Source organism: Dermacentor variabilis, chromosome 11 (assembly GCF_050947875.1).
Source record: "Dermacentor variabilis isolate Ectoservices chromosome 11, ASM5094787v1, whole genome shotgun sequence".
Classification (NCBI taxonomy): Eukaryota; Metazoa; Arthropoda; class Arachnida; order Ixodida; family Ixodidae; genus Dermacentor; species Dermacentor variabilis.
This window is the reverse complement of record NC_134578.1, coordinates 33,892,936-33,909,446: the sequence shown is the minus strand read 5'-3', so window position 1 is coordinate 33,909,446 and position 16,511 is coordinate 33,892,936. Positions and strand designations below refer to the sequence as shown.

General features: G+C 45.1%; 1 protein-coding gene across 1 annotated transcript in view; it reads left to right on the top strand.

Annotated features, from left to right (window-relative positions):
- Nucleotides 1–16,511, top strand: part of Parp1 (Poly-(ADP-ribose) polymerase) — a 71,663-nt gene that overhangs the window by 35,561 nt on the left and 19,591 nt on the right. The window contains exons 13-18 of the mRNA XM_075674283.1: nt 4,741–4,780; nt 5,791–5,871; nt 10,259–10,391; nt 10,731–10,929; nt 12,315–12,437; nt 15,329–15,412. Coding sequence (XP_075530398.1) covers nt 4,741–4,780; nt 5,791–5,871; nt 10,259–10,391; nt 10,731–10,929; nt 12,315–12,437; nt 15,329–15,412 — 660 coding nt within the window. The remainder of the gene's footprint in view (nt 1–4,740; nt 4,781–5,790; nt 5,872–10,258; nt 10,392–10,730; nt 10,930–12,314; nt 12,438–15,328; nt 15,413–16,511) is intronic.

Here is a 16,511-nt window from a genome sequence, read left to right as displayed (position 1 = left end):
TCAGATGGCGTTTTATAATGGACAACGGTATGTAGTGCCAGTACATTGGGCCATGCAACCAGAAGCAGTTTAGCAGATGACTCAGTGAGCTGAAGCAAGTGCCAAAATGATAGTGTTCTGCTCCTATGGGACTACTTTCCGTGTAACGTCATTACACATACTTTTCCTTGGAAACTAAACTGAATCTGGTGGTAGAAAAGCTGTTAAGAGTACTGTATTTACTTTATTGTAATGGAAGTTTTTAAAATAATTTTCGTTGCTTGAACTCGACCCTTGTGTTGCATACAAGTAACGGCAAAATTGACCATTTTAAAACAAATATTTTAAGTCCCGTGGTATTTAGTGTTACGTTGGCAACCTGCACCTCTATACCTCGATTCAATCCATAGACGAGTTGACCAAAGTAAAAAATGTTTTTTCGTTTGAATGGACACCATTTTTGCGGTGCTTGTGGCTGGTCTTACGGTTACAGTGTGCAGTACCCTGCGGCATTTCACGCTTTGACCCTGTTAATTCATGACAATTCAAGAGATGAGCAATTTTGATGGCCGAGGAGCTGGGAAATTTCGCCTCAGCTCGGTGGCTCAGTGTCAACAAGTTTATAATTGTGAGGCCGGTCGAATGGGCTCAATCTGTCGATGTCGTAGGTGGCCTTGTACCTTCTCCGAATGAAATGGTTGTGCGGTCTTTTGAGAAGTGCTCAATCTGAAACGACCTCTGTGGCACAGAAGATGACTTGATTCTCGCGTGATCACTTTCGGAGTTAGTTTCGTTTTCGCGGGACTCGGCTCATCTCGGCGTCGAACCCCTCGAAGTATACGGCCAACAGCACTCTTGGCACCGTGCGAAGACAGTGAGCTTGGCAGAGCGCCAGAAACACTTGTCGGGGACGTGTTCAGTTGCCAAGGCATGGGAAATTTTGCGAAAGTGAAACTATCTCCAAAAGTGATCGCCTTGGAATACTCCCTATGAAAACTCTGCCTTCTCCTCAGATGACAATAAAAGAAAAAAAATTGTGACATGTGCAGGCCTAATGCGGGATGCCGCTCTCTTTGTCATCGGTAAAGAAGAAATGTCATGCAAGAGCAGCAGGCAGCTGGCTTTGTAGGTGACCACAATCACTGTGCACAGTAGACTTCTGTTTAATTCGACTCTGGTTAAGTAGATTTATCAGTTCATTTGATCCCGACTGAATCTCCCTGCCGGCACCCACACATATCTATGTATGGCGCCGGCTCATAAAGCTTAACAAAGCTGTAGTTATGTTGATCTTGAAGTTAGCCTTTGCCAGACAAATTAAGCTATGTTTGCCATCACACATGCGTGCGACTCGAGTAGTGACCACACTGGTGACTCCAATAGTGTCAGCGTCCATCTTGGTGGCACTTAGGGCACAGTGAATGTGACAAACACATGTTGTCTTCTGTTGAAAAACGCCTATTTTCGGCCTGCCTCAGGAATATCTGAAAGTGAAAACAGTACCTTACAACCAATTATTGCAGCATTTACCAAATTCTAAAAGGACCTTTTTTTCCAAGAAAATTCTTCCACAAATTGCTTGGACGAGGCAATCCGACATGAAACGAAAACCATGTTCATGGCGTTCGCAACAACCTATTATTAGGGCCAGCCTAGCCAGTCATCGCCATTGCTTTCACAAGAGGGCGACCATGGATGGAAAAAGAAAGATTTCTTGCATAGCATGACTACGATGTGCCGCTTTCAGTGTTATTACGAAAGCACACTCAAACGATAAGTTGTCTTATGTGTTAAGCCAACATCATAGATAAAGACTTACTCTGTCACCATCCTGCAATGACGATTACACTGGGATTTGACATTACATGGTTTCCGACACCACAAGGGCAGTTTTTCGTATTCCCTGCAAAGGCAATTTTCGGACCTATTTTCTTGGGAAAGTGAGGTCTGCATTAAAATCGAGTAAATACGATACCTGCATGAAGTCTGTAGTGCTCAGGTTTTCGCATGTTTTTGACGTTCTTCTGGACCTTGTGATACGCTAGGCGCTTGAAGACTGGCGGCTTGGTCATAACAGGGTCCGACAGCAAATGTACAGCGCTTTCTGGTGAGCAGGGTTCACTAGTACAAATCCCTGTACAGATACGGAGCGTACACAGGAGGACAGAAATTTGTACGTGCAGGGCATGTACAGGCGCCGACGAAAGTGGCATACTCCACGCAGATTGCTATTGCAGCGGTGTCGCTCAGCATTTTGGCGAGCTGAAGCCCGAAACATTGACACGAGTCAAGCGACATGCCTGCAGATAATAAAGGGCACCCATTGGCTGTCTTGATCCCAGATGCTGCCTGTAGATGGTGTCGCGATGCAGTTTGCCGTTGCTCTGGCTCCCGCTGCATGGAGTATACCACTTTTGTCGGTGCCTGTACATGGGCATGCTCGTGATCTAGTGTCCGCCACGGCTGAGGGTGGTCATGGTTTCGAAGCCTGTTGCCTCATTGTTTACTCAGCCGTAAAAATTACTACAGGCTTCAGCTTACCGAAGACTTGGATTTCTTCGGGTTGAACTGCTTGGGGAAGGAGCCTCTACCATGCAAACTCTTGCTGAAACGACGGGGGCGTGAACAAGCCCAGTGAAAGGGGGGTTCTGAAGGGCTTCATTTGTGCCATGTGGCATCCCAAAGCACCTGATAATAGAGGGGGTACAGTTGCTACAATTTCCCACATGGCATCTCAAAGCACCTAATTATAGGTGAGGATCCCTGCAGGTTGTGAGAATGCCATGCCTTTTCGAAGGGACGTTAAGAAAAAAAAAAAGACAGTCAGTTTAAACTGATAATTGTTCTTTTAAAACTCTATTTATGTTAGCTTTGCGGTAGTAGATTCATTATTAGGAGACCAAATGAAGGTCAAATTTGCATTTTTAATATTTAAGCAGCATTTTTTTCTTGTATTATTTTTGGGGCTGCTAGTTCTTGAAACTTACAAAGTTCAGTCTTTAGCTCTTTTTCGATTACAGTATTCATAATCTTTGCTGATAGAAAATAACGAGGCCCGGGCAGACGGCCATCAAATTCCATGATATCAAGGTGAGGGTATTTGGGAACTCAAATGCAGTGCTGCCATCTTCCTTTAGTTCTTACCCCTTTTCTGAGCCTCTCTTCATGGTTGGATTGAATTTTTCGCCATTGTAGAAAGGGTAATTTACTAATACAGCTATGTTTTCTCCTTTTTCATGTCTTCTTAGGTGTTAGGATCTGTGATGACTAATAATCTGGCATTTTAGTTATCTGCGAGTGTTTGGTGTAGGCTTACTTAAGTGTAACAAACACATTTTAAGAAGAAGAATATTTTGGATTGTGTGGGTCTTGCGCAAAACTTACGGACAACTTTTGTTCAAGTTTACTTTGCTTTTTTTCTCTTCCTCGTGAGGAGAGAGCTGCACTTGCATTTGGCTAGTTCTTTGTTAATAAATGTGTTCTTACCATGTTACAGGCTTTGTAAACAGAATGAACAATTGTAGTTTCACTGGGAATGTATAGGACACTTCCACACTTTGTTGGACGCCTAAACTACCTCTGATAATTTGAACAGCAATTACCTGTTGCTCTCCGGGCTTTTCTGGGCCCTTATTTGATACAAAAGTTGCTTTCGAAAAGCGAAACCTTGTGTTGTCAACATTACCGTGACATGACAGAGCAAAATTTTCTCACGCTTGCATCTGGCAGTAGCAGTGACCACAGAATGGAGTGATTCAGTGCTGTGTTTTTGCATCAGTAACCTGCACCAAAATTTTTTAAAATTTTGACTGTAATGGTGGGGCGCGGGTTATACACAAACTTTGCCTTTTTAAGCAGCTTCACGGCTGCCCCGCTGCCCCATTGTGCTTTTGCTACGCAGAGTTTTGTTATCTGCTAGCAGACTGTACCCCTCTGTGTTGTGGCCCTCTTCTCCCCCTCTCTCACGGCCAGCCATTCTTTCTCTCTTTTTTTGAGTTGCCATTTTGCATTTTGGCGCTGCCAAGGCTTGACTGGAGTACACGTGTGGGTGTGACCCAGTCTAGCTTTCAGGCTGTAGCTAGCGAATAGTGCAAATGGCGCCGACGAACCAGAATCCTGATCGCAATGAGCTGTGCTCAACCGCAGTCCTTTATAGATCAGCGGAAGCTGAATATTATCGGCGTCGCCGGAGTGGAGTGGAACAGAGTTGTTGGCTAATATACGACGTTGACCTCGCTGTCTACAATAGTCATGATGGCACTTCAAGCGAGAAGTAGCAGTGGCGACGGTGACGACTCAACATTCCAAGTAAAAAAAAGTTTCTGGAGCATTGGGCAAAGCTATTTGAGCTTTGTTCTATGCACTTATTTCCGCAGGTTATATACATGAAGGATTTATTTTTATTTCCGAGCTATTTATTTGGAAGTGTGGATTATATGCAGGGGTAGGTTATATTATGTGGAAAAATGCAGTATATTTGTGACGCCACAATGCATCTAACTGGTTAGTAGAATCACGTTTTAATAGTAAATTATTTAGGGTGCTGTGACACTTTTTTCTAGGAATTAGAGGACGTGGGCATTCATTTATTGCGAAATGTCGCAAATAAGGAATGTCATGCCACTACTTTTTTAAAGCAAGACTGTGATGCCTGTCATTTTCCGACGTGGCCTCATTGAGCTCAGCTGTTCTCATGCTCTAGAATTCCACTGCAGTGATGTTTTTCTTTTATTGCATGTTTTTTTTCCTTTGTCAATTCAGGCTGGTTCCAAGATAGAGAAGTACAAGTCAAAGTCTCAAAGTAAGCATTGCTGTATGTCTCAGCATGTTACAATTTTGTTACGTTTTTCAGTGGTGCGATTGTTGAACACGTTTCAAGTAGATGGCAAGATAATTCTGTTGGGGTTCAGTCCAGTGTTTCCGACAGAAACCAGTAGAGGGAATTATGGTGCTAGTGTTTACAGGAGTTGCAAGCGTGACGGTTCAGCCAACACAGGAATGATGGTTTGTGCATGGGTTTGCCTAAACTTTGTTCGTCTAGCTTTGAACGGCTTTGCAACTTTACAAACTGAGTGTCCTCAAGGAAATGCTGTGCTGCAAATGCAACAATTCGCAGTTATTCTGCATGTGTTGCAGAGACTAATTGCTTTCTGCGTATTGAAAAATTGGATTGCTTGGAGATTTAGGCCAATGAAGGCAGGTATAGTATAGTGAACAAAGCCACAGGAACTACTCAAGACGCAAGCATAAGACGGATCCGTATATTAACCGGTATTCCCATGGTAGCTGAACGATAGCAGTGGCGGAGTTCCTTTTGTAGTAAATTTAGTAGGAAGCGCTAAAAGGTTTGATTCTTGAATCAAATAGCTGTAATTTGATTGGGTATCAAATTGAATAGCTGCCACTTAAAATTTTAAAGAGATATTTGAGTGAGCCACACTTACCTGATATGATTTACAAGTGAATTGGAGATGTAGACATTATTTCTCTCTCAAATTGTGAATAAGTGTAATAGAAATTATGAATCCTACCAGAGCAATTATAGAACTAATTGAGATGTTTGCTTCTTCTTAAAAAAAGTGTTATAGTCAGGCATGAGCAATTTGATTCGGTGCATGTTGTTTGACTCGTATGCCATTCACTGTAATCATAATTAGATTCGTATTAAAATTGCTGCCACCCGTTCATTGGCATTTGACTTGCCTTAAAGAATCGCTATTTGTGCAGCTCTACATTTTATTTGCTGGAATACTTTTTTGGCACTTTAGCACTTTTTTCATTCTTACCTTTATAGCTGTTTTCTTTTTCCAGTGGACCGGATGTTTGTCAAGAGTGGCCCCTCGACTATGAAGTTAACTGTGAAAGGCTTGGCAGCTGTGGAGCCCGACTCAGGTGCTTGCTTGCTTCCTGGTGTTAAACGATGCAGAGGCACTAAGGTTTTAATTAGGCATCCTACTTTTCAGTGTTGTGGATGCACACTCAAATCGCAAGGCAAGATTGGTTAAAGGGACATTGAAGGAAAATATGAAGCCCAGTTAGATCAATATTTTACTCTTCTAGAAGTTTATCATAATTTTCAGTGTGCCAGTGCAGTAGAACCCCACTAATACATTCTTCATTTATATGTTTCCCCCGCGTATGATGTCGCTAAAGCCCAATTCCAGCAAAGGACTCATAGACGCTTATGTATTAGAATCCCCTTTCATACACTGTCGTCATGCAACATTCCCGCGTTACACACTGTAACTTTAACATATAATTACAGGAAGTATCGAGTGTGCTGCATACAAATAAAAAAATCTAAAAGAAATACTTGAACCGCGCTGGACACCCTTGCTGCGCACTTGTGACCACCGCCCATGTGCGCTCTTGACGGGCCATAGCTTTGGCGGTAATTTCGGACACGTTACAGTGCATCGTTACATATTTGGACTCCTGCCTGCGCGACCACGGGCGAATTCGGCCATAGAAGCAAGCAAAAACAGCTATATCTTTTATTTAATACATTGCCGGAATGGTCGTCAACCGTGCTGTTGGTGCTTTCTGGAAACCGAAACTAGTGAAGCCTAGTCGATCCAGTCGTGTCCGAATGCATAAAAACCATCGGGCAAGCCAGGCCAAGCCACTTCATGTTGAAAGGCTGCAGTGTCTTTTTTTTTTGAAATAGTGACGTGGTCCTGGCAGCTTCTTCAAGCAATTTCAAGTGGCGTCAGCTCCACCTGCTATATATGCACCGATGAGGGCAGTGAGTGATTAAGTGAGGGAAGCACCAGACAATGACTGTTGTGAACAAACCCGTGATTATTTAGCTACTACAGCCTTGTTGGCTTCTGCTAAGTTGCCATGGGATTAAGGTTCAGTGCACGCATTGACTCTACTTTCACCTACCTGTAGCAACAGCACGACAATTCCCGAGCACTCCGTACAGATGGTTAACCAGCGAAGCTTAAATGTGCGGCTCTGGTGTTAATCGCTGGTTTCATTCCGACGGTTCATTAAACTACGGCTTGGTATGCTGCCGGATCGTTGGTATGCAGTTGCTGCTTGCACTTGGCTGCACGAGCCTGTTCATGTGCCTAAGCTGCAGTATCAGCATAACGTAGACGAGTTTGTTCATGGTTCTGCTTGTGGTGTTGCTGATCGAAAGCTGCCTGCTCCTCAGGAGCATGTATGACGCGTGGCCTACCCATTTCGGAGACAGAGAGAAACTGCTACGCGCGCGCTCGGCTGTGACAGAGCAACGATGTCACTACTGGTGCAGCCAATCGTGCACCTATCTTTCTCTCTCTCCTTTTTTTTTGCGCATGCCAATATGTTTGCGCTGGAGGAGTTGTCTGTGTACAGGCGACAGACGCACGAACGAATCGCCTGACATTGAGCTGTCAACCAATACCTAGATGGTGGTGCTCAGTGATAAGAAAGGAGAGAGATGGCTTCGTGAACTCCGGTGTTCCTGTGTGATTATGAGATCCCTTCTCGACGTCTGCACTGACAAAATAATTTTTTTCCTGAACAATTACGGTGTTTTCAGCTAAACCGTTCTGACACAGCGTAGATTATGCATTGCAGATACCTAAACAAATGCTTTCTTAAGAAATCAGTATTTTTCACTATTTTCTATTAAGCCTTTCGTCCCCCCTTAAATCCTTAGGCTTAGCTGTGCATTGTGTCTTTGTTTATGTCAGATAGAAAGAAGGCACGGTGGCATCCAATGGAGGCACTTCATATGTTACAATATTTAACAGCACATTTGCATAAATTTAAGGGCATGTTCACGTACAGTAAAAGCTCATTAATTCGAATTCCGTCGGGATGCTATGAAAATTCGAATTATACAAAATTCGAACTAATGAAAGTCAGAGAAAAAAAATCGCTCGGTTAAGGCACGTATATAGTCTTGACGTGGCGTGAGCACGCGCGCACATGCTACCTCGCGCTGGCGTGAACAACGTCTATACTTCGAAGCACTGGCGCAGCCAACGTAACTGGACGCGGCCAGCGCAGTCCGATGCTCCTGACAGCGAGATGGCTCTTGCTCCATCCGTACGTTTGTCGCGCTGACTGGGGCGGAGAAAAAAAAAATGTCGCAGACTCGCGCGAAAAGCGTAGCATTGATTGCGATAGAAAATTAGTAGATAGCTATATAAAGTAAGGATAATAGTTTTATCGGCCGTATAAACTTGTAAGCATTCGCTTACTAAATAAATTAACAAGCACTGTGTCACGTGCGCACAGGTAAGCATGAACGCATCTCGCTCGATGACCAGGGAAACTCGCTGAAGAACGTTGGAGTGAGGACACGAAGCAGTAGAAGCGAGCGAAGTGACGTTCTTACAGCTCTCGCTTCAACGCAAACAAAACGCAGAAAGCACATCGCATATGAAGCTACCGGCACTACGCGCAATCTGCAAACATCGCAGATCGCTTGACGAGGCCCACGCTGGCGCGCACTTTGGCCACATCGCTGATCGCTTTCAAGATGTGGCGCCCGCATGGCCGCTGCCGTAAAGCAGCAGCCGCCGAAGATCGTCCTCCCGTCCCTCCCTCGCCTCACCCCCCCCTGCCTCGCGCGCGACAAGAGGGGGCGCGCTCCGCCCCACCTTCCCCTCTTGCGCGCGCGAGATTGAGCCGCATTCGCCGGCTCACCCTCGCACGCTCGTACACAAAGAACACGGCGCGCAGCGACGACGGTGTTGCCGTCCTTGCCGCTGATCGAAAAAAGCAAAGTGCGCGACCCGCGCGGCGACGTCAGCATGCTCCCGCGCACAAGCACTCTCCCCATCCACGATGATGTGGAGTTCGAATTATCAGTGTGAATTATTTCATTGTGTGAATTATTTCAGCGTGAATAAGTGGGATGTGTTACACATTGCTTCAATACATTGTTGGACGGACCGCGGCGACTACTTCGAATTATCCGAAATTTCGAATTAACAAGTAGTGGATTAACGAGCTTTTAGTGTAATACATTTCCCGGATACTACGTTTTCTTTTTCTTGCGATCCCGTAGAGAACGTATGAAGAGGTACTACTATGTATGACTGTTGCATAGAAAATTGCCACTGAAGGGCCCCCTGCTGCTGAATTGCCCACGCCAAGACAAATGAGTTGATGTAATCCCTGCGTTACCTTCCTCTATGCCGCTCTGTGTATCAGCTAATGCTGGCTTCACATGAGATACCATAGTCCAAAATAGGCTGAGCCACTCAGTTTTTCTATTTTTGTCATTTTTCTCGATTACAATAGCTCTGTTCTTGCTATGAAGGGCGAATTCATTATTACAAAGTCCTACCCTGTCAATCTAGCTTGACTTTATATTTTTGTTTAGTGTCCCTGCAACCTCTCCGGACTTGAATTTAAATTTTAAAAGCCTGGACAGATCTTGTGGAAGCTCATAGACTGGTGTTTAATGTAAAAGTAAGCGTTGTAACTTTGTATACCTAAATGGACATACAGTTTTGTGTTCCTGAATGGATGTAGTCATGGTTTTGGAATGTTCATCTTCATCGGAAGCTCCCTTTGTAGAGCTTTGTGTTAGTGTGAGTTATGACTTCACATTAGTAAGTTGTTGCAGGCAAGTGCAACTAGCAAGTGCAGAACAATTTTAGTACAGTGGAACCCATTTATAATGAACTTGATAGCTCTGCGAAAAGTGGTCGTTATATCGGTAGCTTGTTATGTATAATATATGGGCTCGCCCGTAAAGGGACCCTGAAACAATTTTGACGATTTTTGTACAAACATACTGAGTTGTTAGAGTAGGTCCTTCTGATCATTAATTGATGCATACAAGTGCTCCACGTAAAGTGTGTAATTTATTATAAGGTTTTAAAAATGTTGGTCGCTGCAAATCACAGCACACCACTCGGCTGAATTTTCAGCCTCCCCTAACCATTTGACATAAATTGCCTAATAGCACATTGGACTGTCGCTATCCGATCGGCGCCAGGATTTGCGCGTTTGTGTTCGAGCTAGATAACTTTATTTGGAATCCGGCGATTGGGAGGCCCGGGCCTGGGGCCGCCTAGATGGCCACGGGGAGCTGCTGCTCCCTTGCGGCTTCGATGGCTCGCTGGATGGCTCAAAATTGGTTTTGGAGTTCTGAGCTGAGCAGCACGGTCGACCACCGTGCCTGTAGATTTTCCGGGGAGCCGTTTGCACAAGCCGCTCAGGCACACTTTTTACGGCTTTGATCTATGGCAGGCTCTGCACGGTTCTGAGCCACATTCGTGCTGTTTTGCAGTGATAAGCATTCATGTGCCACTCTGGACTCTTGCAGGCTTGGCCGATGTTGCACATGTCTATGCCAAGGGTGACGAAATCTACAGCTCGGTCCTGGGTCTCGTCGATGTGAACAAAGGCACCAACTCCTACTACAAGCTGCAGCTGTTGGAGAGTGACAAAAAGAACCGGTGCGTCGAGAGGGACTGTGACCACACACACCTGTCATTACCACTTGCCGAGATTAGGTGCCGACCATGGGTACCTGTGGCGTACTAAAAATCTTCAGGTCGACGTGCTGGGATTTGCATCATATTCTCTAGCCACCAGTTACATGCGTTGTCTACTAAGGTGCTAATACGAAGGCTGCTAATAAGAAAATTAGATAAATACCAGCCTTGCGGCTTTTCCTATACTGTTTTAATAGCATATACTACTCATTAATAACTACTTTAGCCAAAGTGAAACTGTTGTTGGCCTTTAAAGTGCTGGGTGTGATAGCTGTAGGTATTTGATTGCTGCTCTTGCAGGTACTGGGTGTTTCGTGCGTGGGGTCGTGTGGGAACGAGCGTAGGCGGTAACAAGGTAGAAGAGATGGACTCGCTGCATGAGGCCAAGACACACTTCAAGTCCCTTTTTGAAGAGAAGACCGGCAACCTCTGGGAGGATCGCAAGAATTTCGTCAAACAGCCCAACCGCTTCTACCCGCTCGAGCTGGACTATGGCCAGGTGAGTCTCCCAGTAATTCAGTTCAGCCGACAACTGCTTGTCAGCTGGCTGTGGGGTTGTGTGGGAATCCTGTGCACTCCATGGGCGTGGTTCAGCTGCATTAATCACTACAGAGTCATGTGGGAATAACTCCAGTTACATGGGACTACAGTCCTGTGGGAATCGCTTGAGTCATCTGTGTCAGCTACAGAGTTGTCGGAGTAAGTCGATCAGTGTCGGACAGTCGGTCAGTGTCGGTCAGTCAGTGTCGGAGTATGTGGGTCAGTGCACTTGCTACAGAGTCGCTTGGGAGTAACTCCAGAGTCATATGCATCAGCTGCAGAGTCACTACAGAGCCATGTGGGAGTGACTGCAGAGTCTAGTGGGTAAGCTACAGAGTCACTGCTGTCATCTGGGAGTCGTGTGCACAGCAGAGTCATGTGGTTCAGTTACAGATGCTCTACAGAGCCATGTGGGAGTAACTCCAGTGTCATCTGGGCTAGCTGCCGTCACTACGGAGTCTTGTGGGAGTTGCTTGAGTCATGTTGGTCAGCTACAGAGTTGTGGGAGTAACTCAAATCATGTGAGTCAGTGCTCTCACTACAAAATCATATGGGAGTAACTACAGAGTCATGTGTGTCAGCTGCAGAGTTGCTACAGAGCCATGTGGGAGTAACTCCACAGTCTTGTGGGTCAACTGCATTAATTGCTAGAGAGTCACATGGGAGTAACTACAGAGTCTTGTGGGTCAGCTGCAGAGTCACTACAGTCATGTGGGAGTCGTGTGCACACCAGAGTCATGTGGTTCGGCTGCAGAGTCACTACAGAGTCATGTGGGAATAACTCCAGTGACATCTGGGTCAGCTGCCATCACTATCAAGTCTTGTGGGAGTTGCTTGAGGCATGTGGGTCGCCTACAGAGTCGTGGGAGCAACTCAAATCATGTTGGTCAGTGCACTCACTAGAGAGTCACGTGGGAGTAGCTCCAGAGTCATATGCATCAGCTGCAGAGTCACTACAGAGCCATGTGGGATATGATACTTGAGCCATGATACATGAGCCATGATGCTTGAGGGTCAGCTGCAATCATTACAGAGTCGTGTGGGTGTCGTGTTTACTGACCTGTTTGCCAGTGTGTAGCTGAATAGCTGGAGCATGTTAGCATGCTGCTCGCGAGGAAGTGGTCGTGTTTTTCACTTTGCTTTTTTACTAGTGCATAGTAGAACTCATTGAAGGAATGAACATTAGCTTTTCATTCTTTAAGTATTCATTCTGTCCCATTTTTTTCATTGCCACGCTTCAGTGCACGTAGCAGACGGAAACACGAACAGAAGCAGAGACTTCTCTAGCACTTCATTGACTGCTTTTACCTTTACTGATTACATCTTGCATTGTCCTTTTTACAGGAAAGTGTTGAGAAGAAGCAGCTGAAGCCCAGCAAGGACTCCAAGCTGCACATGGCCATTCAAGAGCTCATCTGCATGATCTTTGACATGAACAACTTTGAGAAGACCATGCTCGAGTTCGAGGTGGGTTGTCACGGGTAGTGCGGCAACGTGGTATCAGAGCGTTAGAGTAAAGCTGTACAGGGTATTTCCGCAACGGTTTTTGAGTGGTGCCGGCAACATGTGTTAGTGTGGTTGGTATCGAGTGTAAGCCAGGGAACAAGCAACAGGCTGCAACACAGCTTGCGTCGGCAGCCCTGAAGCGACTGTGTGACCAGGGTTTCGAAGAAAACCTGCAGCCAGACCTCTGTGTTAGTACAGCTGGCGCAGCACACAGCGTCGTGCATTGAATACAGTAGAGGGTCCATAAGTACCAAGCTCGGATATACTGGAGTGTTTACAGTCTTCGGTAGATTTCAGGCAGTGACAAACCCAACACCTTTACTAAGTAAGCACAGGAACGGGCACCCAGTGTGCAACAAACTGGGCACGTTTTTGTCATCTGACTGGTCCGACAACCATACCGTTGTTTGTTGGCCACAGTCAGTGATAGCACGACTTTCTCTGACGTCCCATCTACACAAGTAGCGCTGGCAGGCTGGTTTCTCGCCGCTCTGATCACCTTGGTAGAGGTGTCCACATGTGTTAAAAGATGGCTGCAATTATTTTCTGGCATGAAACAGTTGCTAATTGAATAAAATTATCTCGAAAGTGTACCTGTTCTATAAAGAAGTGCCTAATACTAAACCACTGGCGAGATCAGGAGCCGCGACGTGACGGCATTTTGCAGATGTACAACACACACCGACCGTCTGAGCAAGGCTGCTCGCTTGGCTTGCGCATTTGCTCTTTGCATCGACTTCAATTATGTGAAACTCGCAAAGTGGAGGAAAGTACATGAGAGAGAAAAATTATCATCCACCTGAATCGTAGCACAAAGCTACAACTTTCTTCTACTACTAGACTTTCTGAGAAACCCGTGTGGGCTTCCTTTGTAGCTTTGTACTACAATTCAGGTGGAAGAAGAAGAAAGTAAACTTTATTCAAAAGAATGGTCCGGCAGTTTTGGTTGTGGTGGCCTCAGGTGGCGACTCGGAAGTCCTTGGACTTGGGTGGTATCTTCGGCTTGCCGGTGGGCCCAAAGCTGGTTTTCCAGCTTCAAACTTTTGAGAGTCGCCTCCCAGCGTTCGTGACACCGACAGAAAAGGTCCCCAGCGGCCCCCGCAGCCGAGGCGTCCTCGTGAAAGAGCAAGGTTGAGGCTTCCTGTACGCTGGTAATGGCTGCAGTTATAGACATTCGCTAACGGCGGCAGTTTCAGTACCATTGTTGCCGGCACATTCAAAGAGTATGTGTCGCAGCGTTGCTCTATGTCCGCATACTTTATGAGCATCAGTGGGTATAATCCTGGGTAAAAGTGGTGTAAGACAGCCGGGCTAAGCTAGGTCTGTGTTTGCAGTAAGCGCAAGGTTACGGCCTCATTCCTGTTTAGTTTATCGTGCGGTGGCGGGAATTTGCATCTTTTGAGTCTGTAGTGTTGGGTGAGGTCTCCGAACATGGTCAGGCAATCGCACCATGCCCACTGTTATTCCTGTTGCTGTATTTCTGTTGTAGTGTCCCGATCCGGCAGATCCGGTAAATGAAAATTTTTTCCTTTCTTGAACTCAAAGTTCTTGTCGACATTAATAGGAAGAGAAGTTGGGTAGGTAGTGTAATAAGGGATTTATTGTAATGTGATTTTACTAAATTATTAATTTATTAAAGGTTCTCTTGCACATATTGATGGAGCCTAATGCATTGAAACCTCAAAGGCATGAAGTGAACTTAGCATCTTGGTTATTTAACAAAGTTTTTTGGTGAAATATAGAGAAACATACAAGTGTGCTGGGTTTCAATTCAGGCGAAGAACACCATATACCAGTTAGGAAAGCTTGTTGCTCCGATGGAGTGACCCAAAATGCACTTATGCTGCTGTGCATGTTAAATGCATTCGCAGGCAAAACTTGCGTCTATATTTAATTGCTCAAATAAATGTATTATTTGCATAAGTGTTTCAATTTAATGAAGCTCTTGATTTAATGAAAAAATTTGAAGGTCCCGTAGCCGTTGTTGAATCGAAATTTGAACTGAAACCCTCTGTTGTCTCAAAGTTGCGTTGCCAAATAACTGAGTGAGCGTGAAGAGAAACGAAATGTAGTTGAACGCAGTGAAGGATTAGATGGATTGATTAGATCAGAAAATTTGGCCAAAGTTGCCTGACATATGAGACAGGTGAAGCCTGCCTCCTTCAGTGAACGTGAAATGAACTGATGATGATGATACTTTATTTTTTTCCGGTCAAGTTTCCTTAGGAGCAATGTATTTTCATACGATTATTGCAATCTCGTTTTCACCTCAAATTGGATAATATGGCCGCAGAAGTGGGCTTTTACTGGTACTTCTAAAGCACATAGCTTCATATTCTGGTGTACTAGCTAAAATAGCTTTTGAATGACCGACGAACAACGTGTTAAGCCCCAGGCGCACTGGAGGAAAAACCCACGCGGCATGCTGGCGGCGGTAAAACTATGCTGAGGCAGTGCGGCCACACTGACTGGCAGTGTGCCATTGCTCAGTTAAGTGCGGGAGCGGCAGCTTCTTTTTTAACTTCTGCAATAACTTTCTTACGGACATCGAAAAGAAAAAAGTTCGGCGCAAACTGACAAGCTATTTCAATGTTGCTAAATAAAAGTGCATTGGCTGCAGTTCGTGTGGCGTCAAGGGATGCTGCTCTGCATAACGTGTTATGCAGAGCAGTATTGTTCGGCCCCACATGAACCTTTGCTGTTGAGTTTCACAGATTATGCCTGTTTTCGTACTTTTTCAGCTTGCTTTCAATAGTATGATTTTTGGATGATGCGTTTCATTTTCTGGTTCCCATGAAGATCGTGTCAGCGAGACTTCACTGTAGTTATGATGGAGATCTTCTGTTTTGCAGATTGACTTGACCAAGATGCCACTGGGAAAGCTGTCAAAGCGGCAGATTCAGAAGGCATACTCGGTGCTGACGGAGCTGGCAGAGGTGAGTTGCTGTTTCATTCCGATGTTCTGCATGGATACATCTGCCGTGAGAAATGTGGAGCATGATACATGACAATTAACATTTACTTTATTCAGATTCACACATTTACACTGCATTTCAGCTCTTTGTTGCACATAGTAAAAGAGATGGTGCGCAAAGCCCCTGTCAGGGTACTGCCACGTGTAGATCTTTCTCTTATTAAACGCTACCACTGCTGTTCGCTCAAATTCTGCATTTGTATCATCATGTTGTCTTTGTGAGAGCTGACATTTGGCTGATTTCGCACAGATGCATGATGGGAAAAGAGTGCAACTTTACAAGGACCAAGAAAGAATTGAGACTCTTGGCAGTGACTCACAAGTTGATTCAGTGAGATTTGCAAGTTGGCGCTGGTGTATGCTTATTTTTTCTTCGTCCTTGTAAAGTTGTGCTGTTTTTCAGCCATGCATTATGTTGTCCTTGCTGCGACGATTATCTGCATGCTTAACAGGTGGCAACTACAGGGATTCTTTTATGTTTATGCACGCCAGAGAAAGAACTGCAGTACATTCTGCTTTGTTTCCCGCTTAGGGATTCTTTTATGTTTATGCACGCCAGAAAAAGAACTGCAGTACATTCTGCTTTGCTTCCCGCTTATTTGTGCCTTGCACCAGGCTACACTGCTGTGCCAGCAGTATTTTTTCTTTTTTCTATGCTAACAGAATTCAAAGTTGCGCACCATGCTCATGCTTACTATGTCATGAACATTCCCTTTTTGTTCGTTCCTGCTTGGCGAATCACCATTGCCAAAGATATGAGACTTCAGAGATAATGCCTAATTTCAAGCATCATACAAAAACAGCTCAAGCTGCGAGATGCAGCTCGTATGCACGATTGATGTGCCATCACATCTGTCACATTACACTTGAAGCCGAGTTAGCAGACCCAGATAAAATTATTCTTCGCATGGAACCCATGAAACTTACTGACTGAATCCATGTAAAATAACTCCCTGGTAACGAACTGGACATACGATATAACGAACTCAGGCCAGCCACTGCATGCAACAAATGTGGCGTGCAGGGGTTATTTTATGTTCTCACGCCTAGGCACAGGCAGA